Source organism: Myotis nattereri (genome assembly GCF_964212035.1).
Source record: "Myotis nattereri genome assembly, chromosome: 1".
Lineage (NCBI taxonomy): Eukaryota > Metazoa > Chordata > Mammalia > Chiroptera > Vespertilionidae > Myotis > Myotis nattereri.
Genome location: NC_138075.1, coordinates 174,674,765 through 174,691,010, shown reverse-complemented (window position 1 = coordinate 174,691,010; position 16,246 = coordinate 174,674,765). Strand labels below are relative to the sequence as shown.

The 16,246-nt window shown below is 42.0% G+C and overlaps 1 protein-coding gene across 2 annotated transcripts in view; it reads left to right on the top strand.

Annotated features, from left to right (window-relative positions):
• The window catches only part of ARHGAP24 (Rho GTPase activating protein 24), a 456,309-nt gene that overhangs the window by 397,558 nt on the left and 42,505 nt on the right, over window positions 1–16,246 (top strand). The window contains exons 1-2 of one of the 2 annotated variants that reach the window (XM_081110113.1): window positions 4,142–5,016; window positions 15,074–15,281. In XM_081110113.1, coding sequence (XP_080966239.1) covers window positions 4,902–5,016; window positions 15,074–15,281 — 323 coding nt within the window. In that variant the 5' untranslated portion in view covers window positions 4,142–4,901. Of the gene's footprint in view, window positions 1–4,141; window positions 5,017–15,073; window positions 15,282–16,246 lie in introns of those variants that run through there. The other variant, XM_081110112.1, reaches the window with a different exon arrangement.

Below are 16,246 nucleotides of genomic sequence, written 5' to 3'. Positions count from 1 at the left end.
CCTCTTTGTTTAATTGAAGAGTATCACGAGATTGCAAAGCAAACTTTTAAAGCACTCATTCAATTTGCAAGAAATCCTTTGTGATTTATCTAAACATAGGAATTTTCTAAAGTTAAGACAGAGTATAGAACTGAACTAAATATTGACAGTGATAGAAGATTCCAACTGCCACCCATATTCATGGGTCTCAAATGTTTGCATCAGTATCATCCCCCTGTGCTCATTGACTGAATTATACAGAAATATTATAAATTTGAGTTTCAAATAATAAATTTATATAACTGAAAATCCACTTATTTTACATATTAGGGCTTCACTTAACATTTAATTGAAAATAAGTTTCCCACTCAGTAAGAATATTTTAGAACCACTGTTTTAGTTCAACCCAACATTTTATGGCTTAGGTCATTAAGACCTAGGGTTGAGGACTAACTTGATAAGTGGCATTCTGGGAGGAACAGAACCAGGAAGAAAACCCAGGTCTCCTGACTTGTGAGCTTCCTCCTGCTTTTAATCCCAATAGTGTGATCTCTTACTTCTACTGTGGGAGAAACAAAAACAAAAACAACCCAACAACAAAAACACAATTACAAGTCCATGCCTCATTGATAGTATATTCTTCATTATATTCAAAGCAAAAGTTTTTTTTTAAGTGTGATGTTTGAATGAATAGAGTTTTTCAAGTCCTTCAAAAATACCTGAATTGACACCATTAAGAAAATGAAAAAAGTGCTAGCCGGTTTGGCTCAGTAGTGTCAACCTGCAGACTGAAGAATCCCAGGTTTGATTCCAGTCAAGGGCACATGACCAGGTTGTGGGTTCGATCCACAGTAGGGGGTGTACAGGAGGCAGCAGATTAATGATTCTCTCTCATCATTGATGTTTCTCTCTCTCCCTCCCTCTCCGAAATCAATAAAAATATATTTTTAAAAAAGAAAATGAAAAAAGAACCCATAGAATGGGAGTATTTGCAAATTATACATTGTATCCAAAATATAGAATGAACATTTATAACTCAATAATAAAGACAAATCAAGTTTTGGACCTAATTTGACTCAATTAAAAATGGACAAAGAATCTAAATAAACATTTCTCCAAGAAAAATATACGAATAATCAATAAGCACATGAAAAGATGCTCAATCCAAAGGTGGTATGCAGTTATTAATCATCAGGGAACTGCAAGTCTAAACCACCATGGTATACCACTTCACACCCACTATGATTGTTAGAATCCAGAAGTCTGATAATAAGTATTGGCAAGGATGTGTAGAAATCAAAACCCTCCTACATTGCTGATGGACCTGTAAAATCATGCAGCTGCTTTGAAAAAGTCTATCAATTCCTCAAATGATTCAACATAGTTACAATAGGACCCAACATTTTATTTCTCTCAGGAGAAATGAAAACATATGTCCTTCAGAAACTTGTACATGAATAGTTAGAGCAGCATTATTCCTAAGAGCCAAAAAGTGAAAACACTCAAATGTTCATTAGTGGACAATAGACAATCAAAATGTACTAGCATCCATGGAATAGATTATCATTCAGCCAGAATGAGGTACTGACACTTGCTACAACATGAAGGAACCTTGAAAACACTATGATGCTAAGTGAAGGAAGCCAGGTGCAAAAGACCACATATCACATTATTTCATTCATGTTATGTATAGAACTGGGAAATCTAAGTATAGAGATAGAAAAGAGATTAGTGGTTACTTAGGCCTGGAATGGGAGGATAAGAGGGTTGTAGAGGGAAAATAGCCAAAGATATGAGATCTTTTCTGGAGGTAATGACGTTTTCTAAAATTAACTGTGATGATGGTTTCATATATCTTTGAGAGTATACTAAGAGCCATCTAATTGTGAACTTTAAATGGGAAAATCTATGATATGTGAATGATAATTCAACAAAGCTCTTTTAAAGGGTTTTGCCATGAATACCTTACGTAAGAGAATACATTTCCCCTCCTGTCTTTGTATGGGACCTATGGCTCTGTTGATCCTAAACGAAGACCTCTATGACTTCCAACCTCCTTCCCACTACTCAAAGATTTGTGTCGTCATTAATTAAATGGCATTTGGAAGGTGACATGTCTCCCTGGTTTATCGATTTTTGTATACTATCTTTGGATATATTTTAAATGTCTATTACAAAGAGGGCATTTTATTGACTATTGCAGTTTCACAAACTGCATTTTTAAAAAGTTAATGTTTTTCATGAGGCACCTAAGCTTATCCTTGTTCAGGTTGCATATACATGTAAAATATCCCCTTCCTTACACTCCAATAATAGACATTTGATTAAAATAGGGGAGAAACCTGAGGAGCTTACCTAGCTTTGAATCTCTAGAAATTAAAAACTGTGAAGTGAAAATCATAAAATGTAGAGCTTTCCTTTTTTGTTAAATAAGGAAAATTTAGACAACAACTAACCAGGTGGGGAAAGAGGACTAGGGGAATGGGTGAGGTAGACCTCCTCTCTGAGCAACCTAGCCTGCTAACCAAGTTTGGTACTGAGTGCAGGTGCCTCAGCTTTGTGAGATCTGCTAGCAGTCTCCCAGAAACTGAGATGGCCTGTTAGCAATGCTAACTGGCAGGCACATCATTTCTGCCTGACAATCAAATCCCAAAGTTGGAATGTCAAAACACTGATTTAGCTATGGAAAAGTTTAGGGGGTTTGTTTGTTTATTTTTGTTTTACACTGGGTTTCTTTTCAATTGTTTCGGAAGCAGGGTATATGGGAAGGCCTCACCCAGGGTCTGCGGAGTGAGATCTGCATGATTAGCCTAACTTTACTAATGAATCCAGGCGCTTCCTGTATATGTCTGTATCTTATGAAAAGAGTTGAGTCAGAGACCCATCAAGGCAGTAAAACAGCTGAATGTGCATAATCCTCATAAGGAATCATTGGCGTGTGGGCAAGCAGGGGTTAATTAAGAGCCACTGTGTTCTGGCCTCTGACACAGACCGGCTGTGTGGTCTTGGATAAGTGACCCCCTCACCTTTAGTTTCCTCATTTGTGAAATAAGAAAATTGGATGACACTGTTTTTACTAGGATTCACTCCAGCTCCAGCCCTGTGATTCCATATGTTCTCTCCTGCCAGTGCTGAGGTCAGGGAAGTGTTCCCTGGCCCAGGGCACCTCCCAGCCCAGCCCTGCCTCTGTCTTGGTAGTACTGAGCTTTACTCTGTGACTTCCTATTTTCCTAGCCGCATGCTGCGACACAGAGCTGAGAACAATATTTGAACCATAGGGCATGAATAACTGAGAATGATCCCTTCAGTGACAAACTATTCCTACCTGGGAATGAGTAATGATTTTTCTGAAGGGAGTGTCTCATTAGGACTCCTCACAATTTTGGAAAGCTCCCCCTGAATGGCTAGGAGGGAACACAGGAGCCTGGGGGTCAGCTGGGGTTAAAGCACTGGCATTCCAAATCTGCACCTGGAACAGCCAGGTGGATGAATGATTAACCCAGGAGTCAATTGCTCAGTGAGTGGGACGGAGAGGGCTGGTAGACCTGGCGGCTGGGTGCAGAGGGTGCCTACAAGAGCAGGGGAGAAAGTTGAAAACAGGATTGGTTTTCAAACCACAATCAGAGAAATATATTTATACATAAATGTGCATGCATATGCATGGAGTTGTTTTGTGGTTATACCTGCAGGTTTTTTGTCACTAGATTTAGAATATTTTCTCTTCCACAGACAAATACATGCACATCACATGTTTTAATGACTGGAACATTTAAATCAGCACTCACAAGTAGATTGAACTGCAAAGCATGCTTTGTAAAAACCTTGTACAGGAAGAGAATAGGTACAGGAAGGAGGGGGCAAACGTGTTGCCCACTTGGGGGTGGCTTGGTGCTGTTGGATTTCTGGAGGGAATGACGCAGCCGACTGGAAAGGTGCAGCACAGACAAGCGCCAGGAAGTCAACTCAAAGTCAAAGGAAGAAAAAAGGGGTTCACCCCGCGGGGTGGCCTCCCCCTCCTCCCCGCACACTGTTGTGACTGCACCTGCTGCATGTGACCAGCGGGCACTGAAGGCAGCAGCAGCCACAGCCGTGGTGACGAGGCAGCCGCAGCCCTGCCAGCTCCCGCCCAGCTCTCATTGAGAAAAGGGAGCGGAGCGGAGGAGGGGAGAGGCTCCCTGCAGCGCTGCCTCTTCCCAGGACCCAAGGCGTCTCCAGGAGCGGGCACTTGACTGTTCTGACCTGGTGATTCCCTCGGGAGCCCCCCGGAGTTTGAAGACGGAAGGGGAAAGGGAGGAGAAGCCTGCGGAGAGCGTCCGAGGATGAGGGGTGCTCTAAAAGGGACAGGGGGGCCCTTTGGAAAGAATCCGTCACGCACTGAAGTGCGTTCTGGAGAAGGTGCCATTATTTGCCTCCCCTATTGCTCAGAGGAAAGGAGCCAGCAAGGACGGCCCTGAAGCATTCCTCAGGGTCCTTTTTGTCACTGTTGCTCTGTCCCCTTGCACATGGCTATTTGATGACCTTTCCCGAAGAATCCCAGTGCCCCCAGTTCCAGCTGAGAAGACAGTTCTTAATAAAAAACAAAAATCCTGCTGTCTGAATGGGAGGCGCAGCTTGCTTGCTGTGGTTCTTTTTGCTGTGATATTTTGGAATGGCTGCAGAAATTTTTTTTTTAAAAAAGAAAATCCTTAAAAACTCTCTGGATTAGGCAAGAGAAAAGGAAGTGTGTTTTCTTGTGCCAAAAAGAAGTAAATGAGAGGTGGGAACGTACCCCTGTTTCAGGACTTGGAGGATAAAAACCTATGAGTTGTAGGAGTCAGCACTTAAGACCTGACAAATAAACAAACATGAGAAGGAGTGGCTGTGGGGTATCCTACCGAGGCAGGTCTTAAAGGAAGCTGAAACTGTCAGAACTTTGGGCCTGTATGATGCCTGAAGACCGAAATGCGGGGGGGCGCCCCTCAGGTGCCTTAGCGTCAACTCCTTTCATTCCTAAAACTACATACAGAAGAATCAAAAGATGTTTTAGTTTTCGGAAAGGTAGGTAGATGATATGTTAATGTCCTTTTTAAAAGTATGCATATGTTCTCTGATGCTTTAAGGTCAGTTTATGCTCAGATAAAATGGGAGCCTGGAAACCAAGAGATTAGAACTGTGCAGAAGTGATTTGTGTGCGTCTTGGCTTGTCTAGACTGATTTTTCAAGGTGCAGATTGATCTGTTTCTTACTGCCTGCAAATAGTCTGGGGAGGTGGGGCTTACAGAATGGTGGGGCTCTAGAGTGATTGACTGACGGATGGAGAAGTAAACAGGCTGAGCTGACCATCCTGATGGGAGGGGCCACGACCACCTTGGGCTGTTCCCAGACCCCAATCAAGCAGCCATGTTGCTACCCATTGAAATGGGTCCCTCTCAAATCCCGTCTGTTCTCCCATCATATCGGTTTGGCTCTGACCGCCTGTGCTTGCCTCACCTCCCCTGCTGAGAAAATGTTAATAATCAGGTTACTTGTCCTGACCTTTGCCAGAGGCTCTCAGCCACACTGAATAGCACTGATTAGAAGTAGAAGTCACCTTGACTTCCCAAAGAGGTGGCATTGGAAGGGGCCAAAGCTAGGAGCTATCAGAAATAAGGCGTGGGGAAACACAACAATTGATGGTCGGTAAAAGAAACAGGCATTTCTGAAGCAATGAATGAAGGGAGAGTTAAAGGGCACAGCATAGGTAAAATGAATGTTTTTAGAAAATGATGATGTATCAAAAGATTTTAACATTTTATTTTGCTTCAAAATGGAAATCATAAATGGAATGATTATCTAAATTGGAACTAGGTAATTACCACTTTAATGTCCTGTACAGAGAGCTAATTTAATCAGGAGCTGATCTGAGTAACATCCAAGGTCGTTCTTTCTCCCTTTTTTCTTTGATCTGCCACCTATTAACCCCCTCTACTTAGTCACCAACAACAACAACAAAGAGAATTAAGAAAAACCACTTATATAAAGAAAAATATAGTGGGAATTTTTTAAAACTAAACCTTGTTCCTTCTGAGTCTGTCCCTTTGAGCAGCTAAGGTCTGGCTAGGATCATTAGCATATATTATCAGCAAGGAATTCAGGTGTTAATTCTTATTCCTCTCTCATCCATAAAGGTAATTAAATGTACATGTCTCACATTTTAGAGAATTATAGAGATTTCAGAACAGGGTGATAGAGCACAGATTAGGGTTACTGTGAGACTGTAGCACTGAGAGAGAAACAGACAATGATAGGAAGTGAAGACTAGAAACTAGTTGCTTACAAGACATTTGCTCTTCTAATTCCCTCACCTCAGACACTAAACCAGGTTGATCCAAATACCAGAGACAGTCTATGTTTCCGGGTTATTGCTCTTCGTCTGTAATATGAGGCGTTCTGGGGACAATTCATGTATTTTTGAAGCCTAGAGCAAGGTCTTTATTATCTTTATCACCTTTTCTCCTTTAATAGTGGAGTATAGCAGATCTGCAAGCATCCTGGCTAACAGGGCTGCCCCTTCCGCCTTCTTCCCTTTCTCCTTAAACACCAGCGAGGGGAGGCAGAGCCTGCAAAGGAGTTCCCCTGGGCTGGCAAAGGCAGTCACAGGAGTGGGAGCAGCTTCTGTCTCTCGTCTCCTGTGGGCTATTTTTAAAGCATTGTCCTTCCCTCCGCAAAGTCGCAGTCATCTGAGGAATGCTCAGCATCTGAGTCAAGGATTAACAGATTTTTAATTTACGAAGCTGCATTCTGGTTTCTGTCAGAGCATGAAGGAGAGGAGGTGCGGGAAGCATTCACTGCTGGAAGTTTTCTTTCTCTTTCTCCAGAGCCAGTCAGTGCACACGGGCCTCCCTCATCCCACTGGCTGCAGGAGCACAGGGATCAGGGACCCAGTGGGGTTCCTGGAGGGCAGGGGTGCCGGCTGCTGTCCTGCTGTCTCCTGCTGCCCTAGTCAGTCACTCAGGTCAGCAGCAGCCAGCAGCACGGGCTTTTTAAGGTCTGGCACTGAAAAGAACGAACTTTTCTTTCAGTCCTGGATTCCCAAGCCATGCCACCTTAAGAAGAGAGGGTTCCTTTGTGCTTTGTTTAATCTCCTGGGCACTCAAGTAGTTCAAGAAGTGGACCTAGTTTCTGAGTTCCTCTCCCAAGCCGGTTGGAGAGCATCAGCTTAAGCCATTTCAGTGAAAGCCAAAGGGAGAGGGCAGGAATCATGGCCGAGAGCCCAGAAGTAAGAATGGTGACGTGTCTGCTTTTCCTGGTCCACATTTAGGGCATATTCTTGACTGTTGTCAAGGGCAGGCGGACAGAGGAAACACCCTCAGGATGAAGTGTGGCGTTGAGTCCACGTGTCCAGCGCCCTGATGGTATTGGAGCTTGCGTGCTATGTGAGCCGTAACTACCTTCTCAGGGTTCCTTTTTCTTCGGGCTCTTCTGTCCTTGTCATCTTTCTCTGTCTTTGTTTAGGTACTAATACAGGTCACTGAAAAGGTTTCCCAGGGGTTTTAAAAATCTAGGAAAAACAAACACCTAATAGGCAGGAAGCTGGGGACAGGGGTGCTCAGAGTTTATGTTCCGGTGAGATAAAGATTACAAAGTGTTTTTATTCTCTTGATTTTTTTTTTTTACCTCTTTAAGACTAATATCTAATATGCGAAGCAGAACCAGTCTTTTGATTCCCTGGGGGTGGGTAACACTTGGGATCATGAATATTAGTGTTAATTTCTAGTTGTAATAGGCTGGTTGGTTTAAAGTTATTGTGATCATGGGGAAGACTAAAGTAAATTTTTAACCCTAACTTTATCTTGTTGTTTGTTTTGTTTTGTTTTTGTCCTGAGTTGCCCTGTTCTTGGAGATAAGTCATCATTCATTTTCTGGTGCTTTCCCCTGCCCCCCCCCCACCCCCGCTTATACATAACCACTTGGCGGCTTCCTTCTTTGTATGCCTTCAGCCCCATTTCTGTTCCCATCATCTTAGTCCCCTGTGTCTCTATTGCTTTATGCACACAACTTACTTTAACCTAAAAAGTGGCTCTTCAAGACAGCACCTATCCTTACCTCTTTCCATCCCCAACATTCTTCACAAATTCCTGCAACACACAGTCCATTTGTGTGGAGTTTTTGTTTTGTTTTTGTTTTAACATTGAGAGAGAGACATTGATTGGTTGCCTCCCTACCTGAGCCGAGGAACCTGCAACCAAAGTCTGTGCCCTTGACTGGGAATCAAACTGCAACCCTTTGGTCCACAGACCAATCCTCCAAACACAGAAAAACAGGCCAGGGCCATGCAGTCCATTTGTAAAGCATCACCTAATAGATATTCCTAAGCAGTACTGTCAGCGGCATTCCACAGCTGAACATTTTCTTGACTCCAAGTTACATCTAAAGGAAGTCCTACCTGTTTCATATAATTATCAAACCTTCTAGCCAATTCCAACTATTCTTTAGAGAATAAACCCTTATTCCCCAGACTGCCCCACTCCTTCTCCCTAAACACATCTCCTGCATCACCTCTTTGCTTTTGTTCACTATGTCCTCTCTGCTATGATGCTCTCTCTACTCTGTTGTCTATCCAAACTTTTCAAGATATTGCTGGCTGTTGTTTCATCATCCATTATATTATCTTTTTGGCATTATGTTATAATATTTTTCTTTATTGTTGACACTATTACAGATGTCCCCATTACCCCCTCACTTTTGCCCACCTCTACCCAGCCCCCACCCCCACCCCCTCTGGCCATCACCACACTGTTTTCTGTGTCCATGGGCTAAGCATACATGTTCTTTGGCTAATCCCTTCACCTTCTCTCATCCAGTCTTCCCCATCCCCTGCTCCTCTGACCTCTGTCAGTCTGTTCCATGTATCCACGCCTCTGGTTCTATTTTGGGATCTAATGAACATGCATCATACTCTTTACCCTGCAGCCCTTATATTTCATATATGCTGCACTTTGCCACCTTATCTTCATAGCCATCTTAAAGTTCTGTATGCACTTTTGTAGTAGAAAAAGAGAGACATTTACTTATTCCCAAAGTGAAGAATGGTAATAGGTCTGCTCAATTAAGGATTCAAGATTTATGGCAAACAGTAATATTCTTATCTAAATTTTCCTGCTAGTCTCTATAGGCTATAAGGAATTAAAGCAAAATGTCTTTATAATGTTGGTGGATAAAATCAACATGTTTTTTAAAGATTATTGTATGTTGCTCATGTTGTAATTACACTTGTGGAAATTGACTTGTTCAACAGATTGCTACTATCCAAATCCATATAATTTTATATGGTGCTATAAATGAGGAGCTCATTAATTCATATATCAAAGTTTTATGGAGCATCTACCAAGTGGTGCTGGGGATGTGTTCACAGACTCTTTGGGGATTTAAAAAAAACAGAAATAAGTAATTATAATGAGCAATACATTGAATTATGGGCAATGTCTGAGGAGCCCATGAACAAAAACCTGACTATGGGCTCATTTGCCAAGGCAGTGGTTTCACTGAACTACATGAAACCAGATTTAGTCTTTGGAAGTTACAAAAAGACACTTTCTCCTATATGACCCTAAAAGACTGGTCATCACTATGCAAAAGTTTGTCCCAGCTGAATTAACAGAACAAGTGGGAAGAGGAAGTATATGGACCTGCATTTGTACCCCAGATCTGCCACTTTCCAAATGTGTGACTTTAGGTCACCAAACATCTCTGAATCTGTTTGTAGAACAGCAACCTCCTTGTAGAATGTCTGTGAGTGTCATGAACAAAATGCATGTAAATTGCATGGCTTATACCTAGATGTAAACGGTGTTTATAATTACTCTGCTGGTCTAACACCTAGGCCACGGGGTCACTATGTTCACATTATTACATTTAACTTTTCCAGGCCTTTATTTTCCTCCTTCCTTTCCCACTGTGACTACAAAAAGAGTCAAGATTCTGCCAAGAATTTATTGGTTATTACAGACTCTGAGCTCCTTTGTTTACATTTTCTGTCATATAAGATTTGTTGGCTACTTAGAAAGTGCTGATGAGTCTGAAGTAAGCCTTAGCTGGTTTTGCTTCTATACCAGTTTGGATGTCTTTTATTTTGACTTGTCCATTTACCATGGGTGAATGTTCACTTTCAATAGAAAAATATTATAGTCCTGGTACCAAGACTTATTCTGTTACCAGGTTTACAGTAGCAGAAGAATAAGTAAAAGCAAATTCTCTCTATGGCTCAGCACGTAGAAGGGAGGAATGGCGAACTCTGAAAAATAACTGATAACAAAGAATTGGAGCAATAACCAAAATGCTTTTAAACTTCTGGTTTCTCATCAGCAAACTAAGGATTTTTTTATTTTCAAGTTTTTATAGAAATCAATGCCACAACCTGAGAACTATTGAGTTTCCTTTTACTTTGAAGTTATTCATATATTTCCTATAATTGAGGAGGTAAAATACTTTGCTTCAATGAACTCATTAATTCTACAAATATTTACGGAATAGTCAATCCTTACTCACTGCAGTATTAAGTCCCAGGGATAGAAGCAAGAGAGTTTGCCTGTGTCTTAGCCAGTTCAGGTCTCTATAACAAAATGACAGAGATTGGGTAGCTTGTAAACCTCAGATATCTATTTCTCACAGTTCTAGAGGCTGGAACTCTGACACCAGGCCAGGATGGCTGCATTCTGGTGAGAGCCGTCCTCCAGGTGGCCAACTTTCAGCCTCCTGCTGCATTCTCACCTGACAGAAAGGGAAGGAATGAAAGAGCTCGTTGGGATCCCTTTTATAAAGCCACTAATCCCATTCATGAGAGCTCTGCCCTCTTGACCTGATCAGTCCCCCAAAGGTCCTGGCCTCCTACTACCATCATCTCAGGCCTTGGGTTTTCAACACAGGAATTTTTAACAGACACATTCAGATCAGAGCAGCATGGCAGAATGGAATGTGAATCTTGGAGTCCTTCAGATCTGATGCCACCCCATTTTATTCCTTGTGTATGTGGCATCATAAAGATTACCAAAGCCTCTCTGAAGTTCATAAGATATGTAGTATACAACTGTTTTTCAATCTATCTAATAAAGAGGGAATATGCTAATTGACCCTCACACCATTGCAAAGATGGTGGCACCCACAGCCAACAAGGAGGGAATATGCTAATTGACTGCCCTGCCCTCAAAGATGGCAGCACCCACAGCCAATAAGGAGAGAATATGCTAATTGACTGCCCTGTCCTCAAAGATGGCAGCGCCCAAAGCCAATAAGGAGGGAATATGCTAATTGACTGCCCCACCCTCAAAGATAGCAGTGCCCACAGCCAATAAAGAGGGAATATGCTAATTGAATGCCACACCCTCAAAGATGGTAGTGCCCACAGCCACAAGATGGCCGGCAGGGGAGGGCAGTTGGGGGTGACCAGGCTGGCAGGGGAGGGCAATTGGGGGCGATCAGGCCAGCAGGGGAGCAGTTAGGCATCCATCAGGCTGGCAGGGGAGTGGTTAGGTGGTGATCAGGCTGGCAGGCAGGCAAGTAGTTGGGAGCCAGCAGTCCCAGATTGTGAGAGGGATGTCATATTGGAGGGGTCCCAGATTGGAGAGGGTGCAGGCTGGGCTGAGGGACACACCTCCCACCCCCAGTGCACAAATTTTGTGCACTGGGCCTCTATTGTATAATAATAATAAATGAAAACTAATTCTCTTACTATAATAATAATGAAAACCCATTCCTCTTTTGAGTACTGAGGGACTAGTTCAGTACAGAGAGTCATCTAAGGAAATTCTTACATAGCAATGTGTTAAGACATCAAAGAAGAAATTTATCAAGCTTTGCTTCTAGGATGGGGGTGAGAGAATGGTAATAAAGTCTTAATTAACACAGGAGATGATATAAGTTGCATCTTGCAGGGTAAATTTTTCTAGGCTAACTGGTGATTGCAGGTCTTACCTTCTAGAAGAAAGCAACAAATTGTTCAGTATAGTTAGCATGTTGTTTGTGAAGAAGCCGCGGAAATGAGGGTGGATATGGCACAGTGCCTGGCACATAGTGGATGTCACCTAAACATTGTTGATGGAAAAAGACAGTGGAAAAAGACGGAGGTCACATTTTGGAGACTTTGTATTTCATGCAAAGGAGTTTGGTTGGCCAGTGGCAGACACCATTGGAAGAAATGCAGCAAAAGAATGGCACGCTCTGATTTAAATACTATGAAGGTCGCTGTGGCAGCACTTACTAGGATTTGGGACTTTACAAAAGGTCATTTAGGAAATATTGAGGCTCTAGCCCATTGTAGTAGTAATGACCCTGGAAAGGACCAACCTGGTGAGTGAGTGAGGGTAGTGAAGGAGGGAGGAATATAGCTTGGCTCTCAGATGGCACTTCCATGATTTGGGGGGGTGTACCGCTGGAACTGATAACTAAAATCAGAACTATAGGAAGTGGAACAGGTTTTGAAGAAAAGATTAGTTAGCCAGTTTTAGACATTTTGAACTTGAGATATCCATGTTGAGGGTTCTAATGGGCACTTAGAAATGTAATGTTAGAGACCACAGAGTGGCCCAAATTGAGACACAGATCTGGGAATAATTGATATGCAGTGAAATTAAGTGGAGTCCAGCAAAGGAATTGTGACAAGTAAGGTGAAAACAGGGTTGAGGACATAACCCAGGGAACCAGCAAACCTATGAGAAGGGGGAGTAGGTAGCATATCAAAAAGGAGACTGGGAAGAGTATTCTGGAAGGCAAGAATTACGTGACATGTGAACAGTATCAGGAAGAAGAGTGAGATTGATAATTTTAAGGGGAGTGGGGCATAAAGTATTACAAAAATAAATTAAGCTGTCAATGATTTGGCAACTAGGAAGTTGCTAAAAAAGCTCTTTTATTTACTTATTTTTAAATATATTTTTATTGATTTCAGAGAGGAAGGGAGAGGGAGAGAAGAGATAGAAACATCAATGAGAATCATTGATCAGCTGCCTCCTGCACACCCCCTAGTGGGGATCAAGCCTGCAACCCCGGGCATGTGCCCTTGACTGGAATCTAACCCGAGACCCTTCAGTCCGCAAGCTGACGCTCTATCCACTGAGCCAAACCAGCTAGGGCTAAAAAAGCTATTTTTTTAAATATATTTTATTGATTATTTACAGAGAGGAAGGGAGAGGGATAGAGAGTTAGGAACATCGATGAGAGAGAAACATCGATCAGCTGCCTCCTGCACACCCCCAACTAGGGATGGGCCCGCAACCAAGGTACATGCCGTTGACCGGAATCAAACCTGGGACCCTTCAGTCCGTCCGCAGGCCAACGCTCTATCCACTGAGCCAAACTGATCAGGGCTAAAAAAGCTATTTTAGTGGCATGGTGGTATCATAGGCCAAAGTGCAGTAGATAAGCAAGAAGATAGAAAGGGATGGACTGAAGCCAGAGTAATACCTGGGATACTAGGAGCAAAGAGAAAAATTACAGGATGCAGAGAGTCCAAGATTTGCCTTGTATTTGTTTATTTGTTTTTAGGATTAATGGAATTTGAATATATCTATCTGATCACATTCACTACCTTCACTGGCTGCCTCTAGCTATTTGGTTTATAAATCACAGTAAAGGAGGAATCTCACAAACCCTGAAAGTTGCTTAGATTTCTCTTCTCTCCCTTTCCCTCTCCCTCTCCCTCCCCCTCCCCCTCCCCCTCCCCTTCCCCTCCCTTCTCCCTCCCCTCCCCCTCTTCTTCTCCCTCTAGTTTAAACAGCCTCACACAGATATAATTAGTTCACCTGTGTGATTTTCTTTCTCAGTCCAATGAAAACTCATGTCCTTGGTAATGCTTTATGGCACCAACAATGTTCTTTTAGGGGAGGTATGCATGATGTACTGTCATCACCCCAGAAATTCTGGCAGGATTTTATCAGGGAGTATGAAACCTCACTGGGAATTTACATGGGCATAGTGGGAACTGTTTGCAGACTCACATAACAGAGAATATCCCTTTAATAATCTACTAATCAATATGTCTTTTTCCTATGCTGCTAGTTGGGAATAGCTCATAACCTTTGTTCTTTTTTATTAATTTTAAAATTTAAAGTTTCACTGCTCCCTCAAAGAAAATTGTAAATAAAACATATTAAAAAAATAATTTCCCCCCCTCACTTTCCTCATAAAAATTATTATACAGGAGGTTAACTCACGTCAACCATGCAAGCCAGAGACATTTGGGACATCCTATTTACGTGCTACATAATGGGAAGTATACATCTATTATCATTCATATCAAGGCTAGATCTAGAGGAGAAACTATGATTTCCCACAGGAATTTCTAAATATATGTTACTACTGTCTACATACTGTAACTCGCACATACGATATGCTAAATAGACATAGCTCTTTACATAAAAAAAGAGTTTCCTTGGGTAGCATACTCATAAATATTCAGAGTTTTTTTGCTTCATTCTTTATTTTTCTGACCTTCTCATAAATTTACATTTTCTCAGCAGAAATCACCCATCCTAGTATGACAACAAGCACTGAGGTAGGCAAGCTAGCAAGCTGGCAGGTTACTTCCTCCATGGCTCAGTGTTTAGTCATTCTGCACACTACGCAGCACTGTGCTATAGCTGCTGTGCTATACAAACAGAATGACTCTGAATCCGAGAGCCTCGAACAAACCTGGCTCCCCCATTTACTAGCTGTGTGACATTCAGCAAATTATTCAATCTTTCTATGCTTTAGTCTCCTCCTCAATAAGATTGAGGGTATATTGGTGGTGCCTCCCTCACAGAGTCCTGTGAGTGTTAAATGAGAGAAATGCTGATAGGCTGCATGGCATACACAGGGACAGTTTAGTCATTACCGTGTTGGAGCACAAAAAAGATATGCTATTTTACTCCCTTTTGCAATTTAAAATAATTCCCCACCCATCACTGGGGTATTACATAATTTGAACATGCAACAGGTATTTTTCTTGAATTTGATTCTGTAATAATGTGAGGTTCCAAATGTGAAATGCTTGCTAGCATTCCAATCTTTCTTTTCCCTTTACATTGAGTTTTAAAAGAAAGCATCAGAGTGGGAAGAGATACATTTCTTATATTCATTGTGATTTTTTTTATTTCTTCAGGCATCTTTGGGCAGAAACTGGAGGAGACTGTCCGTTATGAGAAGAGATATGGGAACCGCCTGGCTCCCATGTTGGTGGAGCAGTGCGTGGACTTCATACGACAGAGGGGGCTGAAGGAAGAGGGGCTCTTCCGGCTGCCAGGCCAGGCTAACCTTGTCAAGGAGCTCCAGGATGCCTTTGACTGTGGAGAGAAGCCATCATTTGACAGGTAGATTTTAAGATTTTACCAACCATCCTTTACTGGGAAATTCAATCTGAACTGAAAGGATGCAGTGAGCTGAGACATTGTCATTGATGTTGTAATAGTATAGATGATGTTAATTACATGGTCACGCAATTATGGATTGTTTTTATTAAGTTGCAGAGTCAAAGATTTGATGCTTCAGATTTCTTTTCTCTTCTGTGCTTTTTTTACCCCTTAAAACAGTTGTTTGTTTTTTAATATGTTTTTATTGATTTTAAAGGAGGGGGCGGGGAGAGAGAGAGATAGAGAGCGTAACATCAGTGTGAGAGAAACATTGATTGGTTGTCTCCAGTAAGCACCCTAGACCTGGGACTAAATCCACAACCTGGAAATGTGCCCTGACTGGGAACTGAAGCAGCAACCTTTTGGGGCATGGGATGATGCCCAACCAACTAAGCCACACTGGCCAGGGGCCCCCTTAAAAACAATTTTATTGATTATTTTTCTTTGGTTCTAAATTAATGCTGTATTTAACATCGGAAAAGTGAACCTTTTTAAAAAAATATTTTTATTGATTTCAGAGAGGATGGAGAGGGAGAGAGAGAGATAGAAACATCAATGATGAGAGAGAATCATTGATTGGCTGCCTCCTGCACACCCCCTACTGGGGTCAAGCCCTCAACTTGGGGATGTGCCCTTGACTGGAATCGAACCCAGGACCCTTCAGTCTGCAGACTGACGCTCTATCCATTGAGCCAAGTCAGCTAAGGTGGAAGAGTGAACTTTTAAAGTACAAGTCTTCTCTGGTTTGATTTTTAAGTTGTTTAAGCTAAAGGATATTAAAAATATTGATAAGATTAGGATATTGGCAATGTATTTAAAAATAACTATTTGTTATGATGATAGTAAGAAGCATTAGATTTTAAATAGATGCCTCCATCTTAACCCAAAATAAATTTACAAAGAAACAAGAAGTATGGCATGGTGAA